The 18,734-nt window shown below is 45.1% G+C and overlaps 1 protein-coding gene across 1 annotated transcript; it reads right to left on the reverse strand.

The window, feature by feature from the left end:
• Positions 1 to 13,017: 13,017 nt before the first annotated feature.
• On the reverse strand, positions 13,018 to 17,889 carry LOC125459307 (dispanin subfamily A member 2b-like). Its single transcript, XM_048545608.1, has 2 exons — positions 17,615 to 17,889; positions 13,018 to 13,428 (listed from the first exon to the last, which is right to left on the reverse strand). Exons 1-2 carry the CDS (start codon positions 17,822 to 17,824, stop codon positions 13,276 to 13,278), a joined length of 363 nt encoding a protein of 120 aa, XP_048401565.1. The 5' UTR covers positions 17,825 to 17,889; the 3' UTR covers positions 13,018 to 13,275.
• Positions 17,890 to 18,734: the final 845 nt, after the last annotated feature.

The raw sequence follows: 18,734 nt of genomic DNA on the forward strand, positions 1-18,734 counted from the left end.
AGCAACTCATATTCCGCCTGGGAACCCTGCAGCCTAATGGTATCAATGTGGACTTCACCAGTTTCAAAATCTCCCCTTCCCCTACTGCATCCCTAAACCAGCCCAGTTCGTCCCCTCCCCCCACTGCACCACACAACCAGCCCAGCTCTTCCCCCCCACCCACTGCATCCCAAAACCAGTCCAACCTGTCTCTGCCTCCCTAACCGGTTCTTCTTCTCACGCATCCCTTCCTTCCACCCCAAGCCGCACCCCCATCTACCTACTAACCTCATCCCACCTCCTTGACCTGTCCGTCTTCCCTGGACTGACCTATCCCCTCCCTACCTCCCCACCCATACTCTCTCCACCTATCTTCTTTTCTCTCCATCTTCAGTCCGCCTCCCCCTCTCTCCCTATTTATTCCAGTTCCCTCTCCCCATCCCCCTCTCTGATGAAGGGTCTAGGCCCGAAACGTCAGCTTTTGTGCTCCTGAGATGCTGCTTGGCCTGCTGTGTTCATCCAGCCTCACATTTTATTATCTTTCTCCATTCTGTCTGCCTGTGATTCCACTTTCAAGGAGCTATGAGCCTGCAATCCAAGGTCTCTTTGTTCGACAACATTCCCCAGGACCTTACCATTAAGTGTAAAGCTCCTGCCCTGATTTGCCTTTCCAGTCCTCACATTTATCTAAATTAAATGCCATCTGCCACTCCTTGGCCAATTGGCCCAAATAATCAATGAAGCATCTCAGGAGCTCAAAAGCTGATGTTTCGGGCCTACACCCTTCATCAGAGAGGGGGATGGGGAGAGGGAACTGGAATAAATAGGGAGAGAGCGGGAGGTGGACCGAAGATGGAGAGAAAAGAAGATAGGTAGAGAGGAGAGTATAGGTCAGAAGGTAGGGAGGGGATAGGTCAGTCCAGGGAAGGACAGGTCAAGGAGAGGGGATGAGGTGGTAGGTAGGAAATGGAGGTGCGGCTTGAGGTGGGAGGAAGGGATGGGTGAGAGGAAGAACAGGTTAGGGAGGCAGAGACAGGCTGGGCTGGTTTTGGGATGCAGTGGGGGGAGGGGTCGAGCTGTGCTGGTTTTGGGATGCAGTGGGGGAAGGGGAGATTTTGAAACTGGTGAAGTCCACATTGATACCATTAGGCTGCAGGGTTCCCAGGCGGAATATGAGTTGCTGTTCCTGCAAACTTCGGGTGGCACCATTGTTGCTGTGCAGGAGGCCCATGATCCACATGTCGTCTGAGGAATGGGAGGGGGAGTGGAAATGGTTTGCGACTGGGAGGTGCAGTTGTTTGTTGCGAACCAAGCGGAGGTGTTCTGCAAAGCGGTCACCAAGCCTCCGCTTGGTTTCCCCAGTGTAGATAAAGCCACACTGGGTACAATGGACACAACACACCACATTGGCAGATCTGCAGGTGAACATCTGCTTGATATGGAAAATCATCTTGGGGCCTGGGATATGGGTGAGGGAGGAGGTGTGGGGGCAAGTGTAGCACTTCCTGCAGTTGCAGGGGAAGGTGCCGGGTGTGGTGGGGCTGGAGGTGAGTGTGGAACAGACAAGGGAGTCGTGGAGGGAGTGGTTTCTCCGGAAGGCAGACAAGGGTGGGGATGGAAAAATGTCTTAGGTGGTGGGGTCGGATTGTAGATGGCGGAAGTGTCAGAGGATGATGCCTTGTATCCGGAGGTTGGTGGGGTGGTGTGTGAGAACGAGGGGGATCCTCTGGGGGCGGTTGTGGCAGGGGCAGGGTGTGACGGATGTGTTGCGGGAAATGTGGGAGACGCGGTCAAGGGCGTTCTCGACCACTGTGGGGGGAAAGTTGCGGTCCTGGAAGAACGTGGGCATCTGAGAAATACGGGAGTGGGATGCCTCATCCTGGGAGCAGATGCGGCAGAGGCAGGGGAATTGGGAATGGGGATGGAATTTTTGCAGGCGGGTGGGTGGGAGGAGGTGTATTCTAGTGCCACAATGATGGCACCCGAAGGTTGCAGGAACAGCAACTCATATTCCGCTTGGGAACCCTGCAGCCCAATGGTATCAATGTGGACTTCACAAGCTTCAAAATCTCCCCTTCCCCCACTGCATCCCAAAACCAGCCCAGTTCTTCCCCTCCCGCCACTGTATCACAAAAGTAGCCCAGCTCGACCCCTCCCCCCACTGCATCCCAAACCAGCCCAGCCTGTCTCCGCTTCCCTCACCCGTTCTTCCTCTCACCCATCCCTTCCTCCCACCTCAAGCCGCACCTCCATTTCCTACCTACCACCTCATCCCCCCTCCTTGACCTGTCCGTCTTCTCTGGACTGACCTATCTCCTCCCTACCTCCTCACCTATACTCTCCTCTCTACCTATCTTCTTTTCTCTCCATCTTCGGTCCACCTCCCCCTCTCTCCCTATTTATTCCAGAACCCACCCCCCATCCCCCTCTCTGATGAAGGGTGTAGGCCCGAAACATCAGCTTTTGTGCTCCTGAGATGCTGCTGGGCCTGCTGTGTTCATCCAGCTCCACACTTTGTCGAAACGTATGCGGTTAGTTTTGATCCTAGAGTAAGATAATAGGTCGGCACAACATGGGCTGAAGCATCTGTACAGTGCTGTACTGTTCTATGTTAGAACATAGAACATAGAAAAGTACAGCACCGTACAGGCCCTTCTGCCCACGATGTTGTGCCATGGAATAATCGTAATCCAAAAATAAAATAACCTAATCTACATTCCCCTCAATTCACTGCTGTCCATGTGCATGTCCAGCAGTCACTTAAATGTCACTAATGACTCTGCTTCCACGACTACCACTGGTAAACTATTCCATGCACTCACAACTCTCTGGGTGAAGAACCTCCCTCTGGTGTCTCCTCTATACCTTCCTCCTAACACCTTAAAACTACGACCCCTCGTGGCAGTCAATCCTGCCCTGGGGAAAAGTCTCTGGCTATTGACTCTATCCATGCCTCTCATTACCTTGTACACCTTGATCAGGTCACCTCTCTTCCTCCTTCTCTCCAGAGAGAAAAGTCCGAGCTCAGTCAACCTCTCCTTGGAAGGCAAGCCCTCCAGTCCAGGCAGCATCCTGGTAAACCTCCTTTGCACCCTCTCCAAAGCCTCCACATCTTTCCTATAATAGGGCGACCAGAACTGGACACAATATTCCAAGTGTGGTCTCACCAGGGTTTTGTAGAGCTGCAGCATAACCTCGCGGCTCTTAAACTCGATCCCCCTGTTAATGAAAGCCAAAACACCATATGCTTTCTTAACAACCTTATCCACCTGGGTGGCAACTTTGAGGGAGCTATGCACTTGAACACCAAGATCCCGCTGTTTCCCCAAACTGCCGAGAATCCTGCCTTTAATCCTATATTCAGCATTTAAGTTCGACCTTCCAAAATGCATCACTTCGCATTTATCCAGGTTGCACTCCAACCTGGTTGAACTTCTTTGGTACAAAGCACTGCACAGCGGAACTGAAGTGAAACCACAACCCCAATTCACTCATTTGTAATAATTACAGTTGTTTCTGAATTTCTCTTGCTCAATTTTTCAGAATCTTGGGACCACACTCGTAACTTGCACAAGAGTTATGGCAATTTCCTGGCGTAGTTGGGAAACTAACTTAAGAGGCAGACAACTGGAAACTTAGAGTCCTTTTTATCGACAGAATATCTGTGTTCTGTAAAACTGTGCTCCAGTTTGCGTTTCATCCTCCCAAAGTAAAGAAAATGACGCTGCGAGTTGTAAACATGGTTGACTGGACTGAGTGAAGTTCATTGCTGCTTGACTGGGAAGGTGTGTGGGGAGACTTGGACGGTGAGGATGGAGGAGGTAAATGGGCAAGTGTTGCACTTGCATAGGAGGATGCCATGGCAGTGTAGGGAGGTGCTGGGAGTGGAGGAGGAGTGCACCAGGATGTGCCAGGGGAAAGAGCCATGTGAAATGCTGACAAGAGCGGGGAGGGCAAGTGTTACAACTTCTGTAATTGTATGGAAAGGTGACATGGTTGTGTCACAAATTGCCCTCATCTCCCCTGTATCGCCTTAGGGGCACCATGGTGTATTCTTCTTCCACTGCCAGCATCTCCCTGCATTGCCAAGACACCCTGCCATGCCTTCGAAAAGGTGCAACACCTGCCCTTTTACTTCTTCCTTGCTCACTGCCTAAGATCCAGACACAACAATCCGATGAAGCAGCAGCAATTTACCTACAATTCACTCAATCTAATCTACTGCATTTGTTGCTCACAGTGTGGTCTTCTCTACATCGGGAAGACAAACCGCAGATTGGGTGACCACTCTGTGGAACCCGCTACGTTGAGTCTGTAAAAGTGAACTCAAGGTTCCAGTTGCCTACCACTTCAACACACCACCACTTTTCTGCTTCTGGCATGCTGCAGTGCTCCAGCATGGCTCAGCGCATACTGGAAGAAGAGTGTCTCATTTTCAAATTAGGACTCTATATATGAATGGAAGGGTCTGTTTCTGTGCTATGTATCTCCAAAATTCTATGACTCTAACTTGAGTTGTCCCTGCAGCCATCATGAGTTCAATCATTTTAGAGCCTGAATACCTCTTTCTTAGATCTTCACCCACCCCTGCACACCAGACCCTGTTATGACATGGGCTTTCAGCTCAGGCAAACTATTTTTCATTGACTCATTGTCTCCATTTCCCTGGTTTACTTTTAGCCATGTTCTTGTCTACCTAACATTTTTGCTGTCTCTCTCTCTCTCTCTCTCTCTGTGAGCTCTGTTTCCACCTATCTGCTCACTCCTCTCAAACCCTATCATCATAAATACCACCTTTTCCGAGCTACTATCAGTTCTGAAGAAGGATCACTGGGCTCAAAATGTTAATTCTGCTTTCTCTCCTCAGATGTTGCCAAACCAAGTTTTACCAGCAATTTCTGTTTTTGCTACAGAAAGAACTAAGTATGTTTGTTCACCCCGCAGCCTCACAATTCTCTGTGTAAGGAGGTGTATCTCATTCTCTATCCTAATTCTCTTACCATTAACCTTAATCTGACATCCCTTTGTCCTACATATCTGAAGTACTATCATCTGAAAATCTGAGAGTGCAAGATGATAGGGAGGGGAGGGAGGAACCTGAAAATTATGGAGAAATTAATGGGTGATGTCATCAACAGTGCTATTAAATAGCATTTATCAGCACTGACCTACTCTATGACACTCATGTTGGGTTCCATGAGGACCAATCAGCTCTTGACCTCATTAGAGCCTTGGTTCAAACATAGATAACAGAGTTGAGCTCAACAGGTGATGTGAGAGCGACAGCCCTTTCCATCAAGGCAAAACTTGCCAGTGAGGTATCAAAGAGCCTTGGCAAAACAAAAGTGAATGGGAATCAGGGAGAATTTTGCCATATATTGGGATCAGACTTGGCAGAAAGGCAGATGGTTGTAACGGTTAGAGGTCTGTCATCTCAGCTCCGAGAGATCTCTGCAGCACTTTCTTAGATTAGCATCCCAAGCCCAACCAATATTCAGCTGCTTCATCAATAAAATTTTGCTCTGTCATAAGATTAGAAGTGAGATGTTTATGATGACTGCATTATTTGCAATTCCTCAGATACAAAGTAGTCCATGTCTCTACGCAGCAAGACCTGGAGAACATTAAGACAAATGTAGGACGTTTGCAGTTGGAATCAGGTGAATTCATAACAGACAACAAAGAGATGGCAAGCCAGATGAACATATACTTTGGACCTGTCTTCACTAAGGAGGATACAAATAATCTTCAGGAAATGCTAAGGGACAGAGGGTCAAGCATGAAGAAACAACTTAAGGAAATCCTTTCAGTGATAGTAGGAACTGTAGATGCTGGAGAATCTGAGATAACAAGGTGTAGTGCTGGATAAACACAGCAGGCCAAGCAGCATCAGAGAAGCAGGAAGGCTGACGTTTTGGGACTGGACCTTTCTTCAGAAATGGGGGGAGGGGGGGAGGGGGTTCGGAAATAAATAGGGAGAGAGGAGGAGGCAGATGGAAAATGGATAAAGGAGATGATAAGTGGAGAGGAAACAGACCAGTCAAAGAGGCAGGGATAGAGCTACTAAAAGTGAGTATAGTGGGGTAGTAGGGAGGGGATAGGTCAGTCCAGGGAGGATGGACAGATCAAGGGCACCGGATGAGGCTATTAGGTAGGAGATAGGGGTGGGACTTGAGATGTAGTTGGGGGAAGGAAAGATTTTGAAGCTGGTGAAGTACACATTGATACTATTGGGCTGCAGGGTTCCCAAGCGGAATATGAGGTGCTGTTCCTGCAACCTTCGGGTAGCATCATTGTGGCTCTGCAGGAGACCCAGGATGGACATGTCACCAAAGGAATGCGAGGGGGAGTTGAAATGGTTTGTGACTGGAAGATGTAGTTGTTTGTTGCAAACCGAGCGTAGGTGTTCTGCAAAGCAGTCCTCAAGCCTCTGCTTCGTTTCCCCAAAAATAGAGGAGGCCACATCTGGAAGAATAGATACAGTATACCACAGAAGCAGATGTGAAGGTGAACATCTGCTTGATGTGGAAGATCTTCTTGGGGCCTGGGATGGGGGTGAGGGAGGAGGTGTACGGGCAGGTGTAGCACTGCCTGCAGTTTCAGGGAAAGGTGCCAGGTGTGGTGGAGCTGGAGGGGAGTGTGGAGCGGGCAGGGGAGTCACGGAGAGAGTGGTCCCTCTTGAAAGCAGGTAAGGGTGGAGAGGGAAAAATGTCTTTGTTGATGGGGTCAGATTGCAGATGGTGGAGGTGTCGGAGGATGATGCATTGGATCCAGAGGTTGGTGGGGTGGTACGTGAGGACAAGAGGGATTCTGTTTTGTTTCTTATTGCAGGGAGGGGATGTGAGCGATGAGTTGCAGGAAATGTGGGAGACACGGTTGAGAACGTTCTCGACCACCGAGGGTGAGAGGTTGCAGTCTTTGAAAAGTGAGGACATCTGAAATGTTCAGGAATGGAATGCCTCATTCTGGGAGCAGATGTGGCAGAGGTGAAGAAATTGGGAATAGGGGATGGCATTTTTGCATGAAGGTGGGTGGGAGGAGGTGTATTCTAGGTAGCTGTGGGAGTCGGTGGGCTTGAAGTAGATATTGGTTTCCAGGTGTTTGCCAGAGATGGAAACAGAGAGGTCCAGGAATGGGAGAAAGAGGTATCAGAGATGGTCCAGGTCAACTTAAGGTTGGGGTGCAAGGTGTTGGTGAAGTGGACAAACTGTTCGAGCTCCTCATGGGAGCACGAGGCGGCGCTGATACAGTCATCAATGTAACAGAGGAAGAGGTGGGGTTTAGGGTCAGTGTAGCTTCGGAACAGGGATTGCTCCACATTACCTACAAAGAGGCAGGCATATCTTGAGCCCTTGCGGGTACCCATAGCCACCCCCTTTGTCTGCAGGAAGTGTGAGAAATTGAAAGAGAATTTGTTAAGTGTGAGGAAGAGTTCAGCTGACCTCCCAGTCGCGAACCATTTCAACTCCCCCTCCCATTCCTTAGACAGCATGTCCATCTGGGCCTCCTGTGTGCCATAACAATATCACCTGAAGGTTGTTTGCTCCTCCTATCTTCTCCTTTATCCATCTTCTATCTGCCTTCTCCTCTCTCCCTATTTATTTCAGAATCCCCTTCCGCTCGACCGTTTCTGAAGAAGCGTCTGGGCCCAAAACATCAGCCTTCCTGCTCCTTTGACGCTTCTTGACATGCTATGTTCATCCAGCTCTACACCTTGTTATCTTAAGGAAATCTTTATTAGTCAGGAAATGATATTAGGGAAATTGATGGGATTTAAGCCCAATAAGTCCCCAGGGCCTGATGTTCCACATCCCAGAGTACTTCGGGAAGTGGCCTTAGAAATAACGGATGCACTGGTGATCTTTTTCCAGTATTCTGTAGACTTTGGAAGACTTTCAATGCACTAGAGAGTATCTAATGTAACTCCACTCTTTAAAAAAGGAGGGAAGAGAAAATGGGGAATTGTAGGCTAATAAGGCCAGTGCTGGGGAAAATCCTGGAGTCCAACATTATGCATGTAATAACTGAGCATTTGGAAAGCAGTGACAGAATCAGTCCTAGTCAGCATAGATTCATTGAAGGGAAAACATCATTGACAGATCTTCTGGAATTTTTTGAAGATGAGACCAGTAGAATAGACAATGATGAATCAGTAGATGTTATGTATCTGGACATTCAAAGGCTTTTGACAAGGTCCACACAAGAGATTAGTAAGCAAAACTAAAGCTCATGGTATTGGAAGTAGTGTAATGACATGGGTAGAGAATTGGTAGGCAGACAGGAAGCAGAGAGTTGGTCCTTTACAAATTGGCAGGCCAAGATGAGGATTCAGTATTGGGACCCCAGCCTTTCACGTTATACAAATAATGATTTGGACGAAGGAATTGAATGCCATATCTCCCAATTTGCAGACAACACTAAGCTCAATGGCAGTGTGTGCTATGAGGAGAATGCTAAAAGGCTGAAGGGTGATGTAGACAGACTGGCTGAGTGGGCAAATACTTGGCAAATGCAAAATACTGTGGACAAATGTGAGGTTATCCACTTTGGTCACAAAAACAGGAAGGCAGATAACTATCTAAATGGTGGCAACTTGAGAAAAGGTGAGGTACAATGAGATCTGGGTGTCATGGTGGAACAGTTGCTGAAAGTTGGCATGCGGGTACAGCATCCAGTGAGGAAAGCTAACGCTATGCTGGCCTTCTTAGCGAGAGGATTTGACTATGGGAGTAGAGATGTCTTGCTGCAGTTATATAGTGCTTTTGTGAGGCCTCACCTTGAGTATTGCATGCAGTTTTGGTCTCCAAGTCTGAGGAAGGACATTCTTGCTGTTGAAGGAATCCAGTGAAGGTTCACCAGACTGATTCCCAAGATGGCAAAACTAACATAGGAAAAAAGACTCGGTCGACTGGTCTTATAACCACTGGAATGTAGAAGAATGAGGGGCAATCTCATAGAAACATATAAACTCCTGATGGGACTTAACAGACTAGATGCAGGAAGAATGTTCCCGATGTTGGGGAAGTCCAGAACAAGGGGTCACAAGCTAAGAATAAGGGGTAAGCCATTCAGGACTGAGATGAAGAAGAATTTCTTCACTCAAACATGAACCTGTGGAATTCTCTCCCATAGGAAGCTGTTGGGGCCAGTTCATTAGATATATTCAAGCGGGAGCTGGACAACTCTTGCAGCTACAGCAATCAACAGGTATGGGGGATATTGAGATTGTATGATCAACCGTGACTGTATTGAATGATGGTGCAGGTTTGAAGGGCCAAATGGCCTACTCCTGCAACTATTTTCTATGTTTCTAAGCCAGATGGCCTCAGTTCAACATCCAGCCATGCCGGATATGAGTTCTAGCTGCTTTTTAATATAAAACTTAAATTTAAGCCAAATAGAAGATTATTTAAGGTAAATTTTTTTTAAACTAAAGATATGGGAGGACAGCTGGGGCCCATGTCGTTCATGGCCTGCAGAATAGGGAAAAGCTTAGATGCTCCTGGTAGTCTAGATGACTATATCTGCACAAAATGATTTGGTTTTGTAAGGGTGCCAAGATTTGGATTGTAGAGTTTGATTGCCTTGAGCACTGAGTTTTTGTGTTTGAGCATTGACTGGAAGCAGTGCAGTGCATCTGCAATGCTGAAAGTTGCTTCACGAAGTGCGGTCAGGAAGGAACAAACGACAATTATTCCAACAGGCATGCAGGCAGGGAAACCCCAGATTGCATCTTAATCAAAAGTAGCTTTCTGTGTCAAGTAGCACTTGGTCAGCAATGGCCTACTTGCTGATGTTTAAGTTAAGCTCTGCTAGGTCTCTTAGATCCTGACGTCATTAAAATCTTGACCTAAACATAGACGAGGCAGCTGAATTCCAGAGGTGAGGTGAGATTGACTGCTCTTGAAATCAAGACCACATTTGGCTAAGTGTGGCATCCAAGGAGCCTAGTCAAGCTAGTTAATGGGAATAAAGGGGAAAACTCTGTGCTGGTTGAAGTCATAGCTGGCATAAAAGGTAGATAGTTGCGGTTTTTGGAGATCATTCTTCTCCACTCCATGGACATACGTGGAATAGTGTAGGTTAGATGGGCTTGAGATCGGTATGACAGGTCGGCACAACATCGAGGGCTGAAGGGCCTGTACTGTGCTGTTATGTTCTATATCTCTGCAGGAATTCCTCAGTGTAGTGTCCTAGGCTAAACCATCATCTGCTGCTTCATCAATGACCTTCCCTCCAACTTAAAACAGGAGGCTGGTCATTGATGATTAAGGAATGTTCAGCACCATTTACAGTTCCTCAGATACTGAGCCAGTCCATGAATAAATACAACAAGATATGGACAATATCCAGGCTCAGGCTGACAAGTGCCAAGAAACATTTTGGCACATTAGTGCCAGGCAATGACCATCTTCAACAATACAGAATCTTACCATTGCACCTTGATATTCACTGACACTATCTTAATTGAATACCTGAGCCTGACCATCACCTTCTCAAGGGCAACTTGGGACACGCAATGAATATTGACACAGCCAGCGATACTGCAAGGATTAAAAAAAGGATTTTAAAATAAGACAGCTTTGATTGAGTTTTCTGAGGAGATGACTCAAAGTGTAAATGAAGATGATGCAGAGGAGGAGGGTTGAAGGTTGGTTTTGTTACTGTACTACTGGTTGTGTAGCCATGTTTTCAGTGCTGGCTCCCTTGCTGTTTTTCCCAGTACCTTAATGATCTGGACCTGAATATAAGAGGTTTGATCAGTAAGTTTACACATGGCACAAAAATTCATGATCACAGTGTGGAGCTGGAGGATCACAGCAGGTCAGGCAGCATCAGAGGGGCAGGAAAGTTGATGTTTCAGTTTGGGACCCTTCTTCAGCAAATTTTCCAATTTTCTGAAGGGTCCCGACCCGAAAACATCAACCTTCCTGCTCCTCTGATGCTGCCTGACCTGCTGCGTTCCTCCAGCTCCACAGTGTTATCTCTGACTCCAGCATCTGCAGTTCTCACTAACACAAAAATTTGTGCTGTGATAAATATGGAGGATGAAAGTGTTAGGCATCAGAATGATATTGATGGGCTGGTTGGAGGGTAGAACAACAGCAAGTAAAATTTCATACTGAAAAGTGGTAGGAAATATATCTGGAAGAACTAATAAGGCAAGCAAATACGCAACAAAATGTTGGACAACAGGAAATACAAAAGGTCAGTGTGAGCTTCGTGTGCATGTTGACAGATTCATGAAGTTGGGTCAGGCGGCAAACGGGATACTGGCCTTTCCAAAACTAGAGGACATACGTTTTAAGATGAGATGGTAAAGACTTAAAAGGGACCCGAGGGGCAACTTTTTTCACACAGAGGGTGCTGCGCGTATGGAATGAGTCAGAGGAAGTGGTACAGTTGGGTACAATTACAATATCTAAAAAACATTTGGACAGGTACATGAATTGGAAAGCTTTAGAAGGATGGACCAAATGCAGGCAAATGGTCCTAATTAAGTTTGGGATTCCTGGTCAGATGGATGAGTTGGACCGAAGGGTCTGTTTACATGCTGTATGACTATTAGTCAAGGCACTGAATATAACTGCAGGTTATGATGGAACGGTGTCAGACGTTAGACCAGTCTGTGTACATTTCTCACTGCTACACTATGGGAAGGATGTGATCGCATAAGTTAGGGTACAGAAAAGCTTCTCCAGGATATTGCGCAGGTTGGAATATTTCAGCTATGAAGACAGACTGGGTACAGTGTGTGCAGCATGCTTCAACACACCATCATTGACGATGAGCATTTTCCAAGATCTTCCATCAAACAACCAATGCTGTCCATCGCATTCTCCAGGCAACAAACGCCAGACGGAAATGTCCTCTCCCAGTCGGGGAACGCTTCAGGGATCATTCAGTGAACACAATCAACTTCCGATCACCAGGTAAGCATCCTCCAAGGCAGGCTTTGGGACATACAATAGCATCGCTGAGCAGAAACTGATAGCTGAATTCCATACCCATGAAGAAGGCCTCAACCATGATCATGGGTACATGTCGCACTACAGGTAACCCTATCACATCATTCTGTATCTACACGCACACACACACCACCCTTCTCCTTGGTCCCACTGGGCTGAGTATATTTTCATCCAAAATTTGTTTAAAGAAAAAAAACCAAACCTTGTAGTCACACTCAGTCAGCGTAACATTTTATAAATTCCTGCTTTCGGAATAAAACTAGCCTGATTCCAGGTTAGAACTCAGACAGATTCTGAATGAGGCCTCACGCCTACAAATCAGTGTCTGGCCTGAGATGACACCTTTTGTATCTCTGCCTGGTTGAAGTTTGGAAAGTGAGGCAAACAAACATCGATAAGACCTTTAATTACCTTGGGAGCGGTGGCATGAAACAGATTCTGGAATTTGCACCTTCATCAATTGAAACTTACTTTTCTTTCTAACAGAGTTCACCAGAAATCAGCTATTTTATGCTTTTTCGCTGCACTCACAGCAGTTGTACGGCCCTTTGATCTCTCTGCCTATTAACTCTTGTGTCTGTGTGCTATCTTTCACTGCACCTGATGAAGGAGCGGCGCTCCAAAATTATTTTAAATGAGCCCGTTGGACTATAACCTGGTGTCGGGTGATTTTTGACACTCAGTCAAATACCGGCACCTCTACATCAAACCTAAAAGTTTTGTAACCTCCAATAAAAGAAGTTTCTTACATCTTTACATGCATATAACTGATCTATAAAGCCAATAAATTCAAAGCATCCCACTGATCCCTTCTGCCCAGGACAAGGCATCTCCATTATTTAGTTAACACATCTGAAATGTAAAAATCCTCAAGTCAAGATTCACATTTGATTGTCCCCAGTACAAAATGCGCCACTGTCACAGATCAACAACATCTCACCACAAACATAACCACGAAACTGTTTAATTCAGTGTGGTTGCAAGTACAAGCTTATTTTTAAATTGCTGAAAGGAAATGTTCACAGCTAAACACAAGAACCCAGCCATTAAGCTTCAAGACACTGCCAACTTGTTATCATGTACTTTTATTAATAAAACCAGAGCCATGCTTTGGTCAGATTTTGTAGGAAATAATTGTGTATTTTCTAAGTAACCACTTTAAACATGCCAATTTTACATGTACATTATATATAGAAAACAGTAATAACAGGCAGAATGTATCAAGATGCTGAAGAGTTTTGTTACAAAAATTCTCATTGAAATGTGGCTATCCTTGGTTTAACTCCAATATAATCATTTGCTGCTGATCTTGTTGTTGTTGTTGAGCTCAATTTACACTTAACACAACCGCCAATGGTATCACAATGGAAAGTACAACGCAAACGGTGGCAATCACTGCGATTACAATGTTGAGTGTTCGGGCTGTTGACCCATAATGCCGTGCCCCTTCCACATCTCCCACAACTTTCCGATCTCGAGACTAAAAGAAAACAAGGGAGGAGTCATACAATAAGATTTTAAAAATCTCCACACTGGAAGATGCAAGCTCTGATAATTTTGAAAAGTTATAAACTTTGCAAGAAGCTTGCGAGTAAAGAACATTCAAAGTTGGCTTTGTGTTATCAGCTTTGTTTTGTTGTTAAATCAGGAAAGTACAGATACGGAACATAGTAATTTACTGTACCGCTTTTTGTCACTTTCAACTCAAAACTATTGCTTGATCCAGCAAACGAATGAAGGAACAACTTCGTTTCTGAAGACAAACAGAGATAAATAACTGGTTCTTTAAAATATTCCCTATTAGTGACATTAAAGTGAAACATTGCTTGGTTTTGTTGAATAGCCAAGTTAAAATAAATGATTGTTTATGTCCAGCTCATTTGAAGCTCTCACAGCTACTACAGAAATGGGGATTTAGGTCCCACTCCTGGATCTGAGCTAAATCTCAGTCAACACAGATTTAGAGAGTGCTGTAATGTCAGAAATGTTATCTGCCAAGTGAATATATAGGCTCCCAAGGCATGTTACAGCACATTTCTCTGTTTCCAGCATAATAATTATCCCTGTTCAAAGTTTTGGAAAGATCTGTAGCTCAGGTTGTGGGTGAGTTTGTTGACTTGTTCGCCAAGCTGGTTTATTTTCGTTCAGGTGGTTCATCACTATGCTAGGTGATGGAAAACCATGCTTCTAGGAATTCCCATGCATGTCTACATTTGGCTTGGACTACTATGGTTGCCTTGTCCCAGTTAAACTGATGGCCTTCATTGTCTGAGAGCACAGATATTAAGAAGAGTTTGTTATGCTGTTTTGCTGCTAGCTGATGTTTACGTATTCTTATGGGATGGGATTTTGTAAACCCGCTGTTGGTTCTGCATGTTGTGGGAATGGGGTCTTTAATCCTTGTAGGTGTTTGTCGTAGAGTGGCTATGGGCTACCATGATTCCCAATGGTCGTGGGAGTCTTGTTGTCAGTTCTGATAAGTTCTTGATGTAGGGCAGTGTGACCAGTGTGTTAGGGCATACTCCTGTTGTTGTCTGTTTAGAAAGCATCTGCAGGTGAAGTTGCAGGATATCCATTTATAACGAGGATTTTGTATGGGTGCTCTCCCTCTTTCTTGCATAGTTCTGGATTGTTACAGCATGTCCTGGCCCGTTTAAATACTGTCCTAATGCGGCTTTGTTTGTGGACATTTGGGTGGTTGCTGTGGAAGTTGAGGATTTGATCAGTACGCGTTGCTTTTCTGTATACTGAGGTTTGGAACTCCCCATTGGTCATACGCTCAACTTTAACATCTTAACTTCAACTTTAAAACAAGAACAAGTCAGCTTAGCGAGCAAGTCAACAACCTCTTTGCTGTTCACCAACAGATTGTTCATTTATCTTACTGTTTCAGAGATCTTGCTATGCACAATTTGGCTGCCACATTTACACACATGACATCAGCTGCAGTCCATCAATATCGGATTGTTTGCAAAATGCCTTGGCACTTGCCATTATGTGAAAACAACTAAACAATCATTCATTCTTAAATAAACCTGGCACCAAGACAAGCATGGGCTTAGCCATCGTTTTGAAAGAAGGAAGTTGTTTTTCAAACACCCAGGGGCAGACACCTATTGCAACTTTAAAAGGGAATTCAGTGTTTACTACTTGTAATTTTGTTTTAATATCTACAATGTGGAAAGAGGCCATTTAGCCCACTGAGTCCAGACTGACCCAACGAACAGCATCCCACCCAGATCCCCACAAATTACCATGGCCAATCCTCATTGCCTGCACATCCATGTACATTATGGATACTTTAGCATGGCCAATCCACCTAACTTGCACATATCTTTGGGCTGTGGGAGGAAACAGAGCATCCAGTGGAAACCCCCACAGACTCAGGGAGAAGATGCAAACTCCACACTGACAACTATCCAAGACTGGATGCAAACTTTAGTCCCCGTCATTGTGACACATCTTTGCTAACCACTGAGCCCATGCTGTTCTCAGTGTTGGCAAGAGAATTTATTAACAAAATTGTCCACTTTAAAAGCCACAGAGATGAAATGCTTGGATTGTGAATATTAGGACTCCTTGACAAATTATTAGACCAGGACATTTGATGATTAATAAGTTGACACAGAACTGAAAATGATTCCACAATCTAAAATCTACTGCATGTTTGATTAAAAATCAGAAGCATTCCAGTTGTACTCGGCAATGTAGGAGGGAGGCTCCATTAAAGGGCAGATTTGTAACAGGGAACCTAGTTTATCTTTTGAGGTGAAGGAGGAGAGGGGATTAGTGAAGTTATTAGGTTTGTTAGCCAAAACATTGAATGTATTCTGAATAATTCAGCAAAGTGCACAAACTTCAAATAACCCAGAAAGCTAAATCCTGCGCTGTATTACATTTGTTGCATGAGTAAAGTCTGAATATAAAATCAAAGAACTGCAGATGCCATCCTGTCCTAACTATTTTTAGTTCTGATGAAGGATCACTGCACTCAAAACAACAACTGTTTTTTTCGTTTGCGAATACTGCAAAACAAGTTGAGTTTCTCTAGCACTTTGTTACTGTTTCATGAATGAAAAGTCTCAGCTGGAATCTTTCATAAGATATAGCTACCAAGGACATTTATTTCAAGACTAGACACTCTCTAGCCTCTCAATCAGCGGGTTGACAGATTCAAGTCCCACCCAAGGACAATAAGCACAAAGATTGGCAATAGTGTAAATAACTGACAAGACGGCTGAATTGCTGGAGGATCAGTGCTGAGGGAGCACTAACAGAATGGTTAGAATAGAAAATGGGCTCAATCAGGCTTTCACGTCTGTGCCAGAGCAAGACAGTCATTGCTGATTCTTCATAGCTCTGCAAATAATTATCCAATTCTCTCTTTAAGTCCTCAATTAACTTTGTCTTAACTCTCAGGCAGTGCATTATTGCAGATTGCTACCGGACACAGAATAGTCAAAAAAGTTCTCTCATCTCATCATTTTTATTTTGTTAATCATCTTAAATCTGTGCAAGTGGGAACAGTTTCCACTCAGCCTACTTTTGGAGGATCAGTACGTAGGGGCAATGCCACACTTCTCAGAACTGTATCTTACAAAGGTTCCGCGTGTTTTCACAGCTGAATACAAAAGACGCAACGATGCTATTCTGAAAAAAAATTATCGCTGATTTTCCAGATGGAAGCCATTTCCCCAAATCAACACCGAGATTACTTATTCAGTTATTATTATTTGTTCAGTTGTTTATTTTGTGGGAACTTGCTCTCTACCACAAAAGGAAACACTTTTTCCACGTATAATCTATCAAACTCCCTTCCAATTTCAACTGCCATGAATTTGTGTATTACAAGTACTTACTCCGGACTATTTTTTTAAAAAATGCAGATATATGCAAATACACTGGGATAGGTAAATTCAGCAAAGCATCTAAAATGATTGGTTCGTTTAATAAAGTAACGGAGGAACACGTTATCAGGGACTCGGTTTTGACGAGAGTTTGGAATAATCAAAGAGAACAAATTGTGGGGCTGGATGAACACAGACGGCCAAGCAGCTTAAGATGCTGCTTGACCTGCTGTGTTCATCCAGCCCCACACTTTGTTATCTCGATTCTCCAGCATCTGCAGTTCCCATTATCTGTGATCACAATTGGAATAATCAAGACTACTTTCCTTTTCAAAAGGTGACTAAATAGAGCTTTTCAGGATGAAAGGTTTTGATAAATTTTAAAAAGTAGATTTCCTGTGGTCTGATGATGTAAACCGATGAATAAAGGGAGGAGAAATGTGTTCGCTCAGTTGTCAGGGTGAGGAATATTCTGTCTGGAAAGTTTCCAGAAACCGATGCCGTGAATAACTTGGGGTGGGAATTTGAAGACGGGAAACTAAGTTTCCGGTCATTAAAGCAGAGGTGAGGGGCGAAGTATAACTGTTCACTCCCAGAGCCAGCACAAACTTACGGGCCAAATGGTCTATTTACGTGCAGTTTGCGTTGTCCCCGGGCAGTTCTTCAGCGTGTTGGGCCTGGAATATCACCATCGCTGTCTTCACTTTAACAGAAAGCCGTGGGTTAGCCCGACAGACAATCTCTATCCCCTTTTCCGGGGTCTTTTCTCCACCTCCCCAGTGTCTCTTCTCCCACTCCCCGCGTCTCTGACCCACTCACCTTGACAGAGAAGACAAGTGCCACGAAACCCAGGCAGCAGAAGTTTAGGAAAGCAAAGTTGAAGATAGACCAGAGAAAGTGGTCCCGGACTGAGGTCACGCTGGGGGTCATGTTAACAACGGTGGTGGTCACGGCCCGGGAACCTTCTGTCGGCCCTGAATATGGGTAGACATTCGAAGTCATTGGCGTGGGACCAGTTCTGTAATCCATTTTAAAGCAAGTTCAAGCGACAGCGCTAACTGAATCTGATCCTCTCGATAACACGCTGTAATAAATTGGGGTGGAGCGAGACTGGGACCTCCTCCAAAAGCATGACTTCCCAAAGGCAGGTAGTAAACTCAGAAACTGGTAATACCCTGTTCACCCAGAGACACATTATACACATAGGTAACATGCCATGAGACGGTTGTATGTCCAGAGATGGGTAATACTTTCATAGACAGCAATACGCCCAGAAACAGGTGATACGCAGGTAAGTTTCAATTAGCACCCCACCCCCATCCTTCTGAACTCCATTCAGCACAAACCCACAGTCCTCAACCACTCCAGATATGACAAGCCCTTCATCCCAGGAATAATTCTTGTGAACCTCGCCTGGACCCTCTCCAGTGGTTCCACGTCCCTCTTCAGATAGGGCCCCAAAACTGCACACAATATTCCAAATTTGGTCTGACCAGAGCCTTATAAAGCCTCAGCAGTACACTTCTCCTCTTACACATTTTTATCCCTCTTGAAATGAATGCTAACATTGCATTTACATTCCTAACTGCCAACTGAACTTTCATGTTAACCTCGAGAATTCTGAACGAGGACTCCCAAGTCTACAGCTCTATTCTTCCTACCAAAGTGCATAACCTCACACTTTTTCGTTTTACTCTCAGATTGCCTTGGTAGTGCAGAGAAGGATCTTAACTGTGCAATCATCTGCACCCTGGAGATGGCACTGACCTGGATGGGGACCTGGGACCATGTTTGCAGGGTCTAGTTGTGCCACCACCTCTGCTGATTCTCTGGGAATAGGATATCTCTCCTCTGGGACCTCTATATCCTTGTTGGAAAATATCGTGCCATCTTCCTGTACTCAGCCATGTTTCGACTCTGTCCTTGACTGAATGGAACA

Source organism: Stegostoma tigrinum, chromosome 17 (genome assembly GCF_030684315.1).
Source record: "Stegostoma tigrinum isolate sSteTig4 chromosome 17, sSteTig4.hap1, whole genome shotgun sequence".
Lineage (NCBI taxonomy): Eukaryota > Metazoa > Chordata > Chondrichthyes > Orectolobiformes > Stegostomatidae > Stegostoma > Stegostoma tigrinum.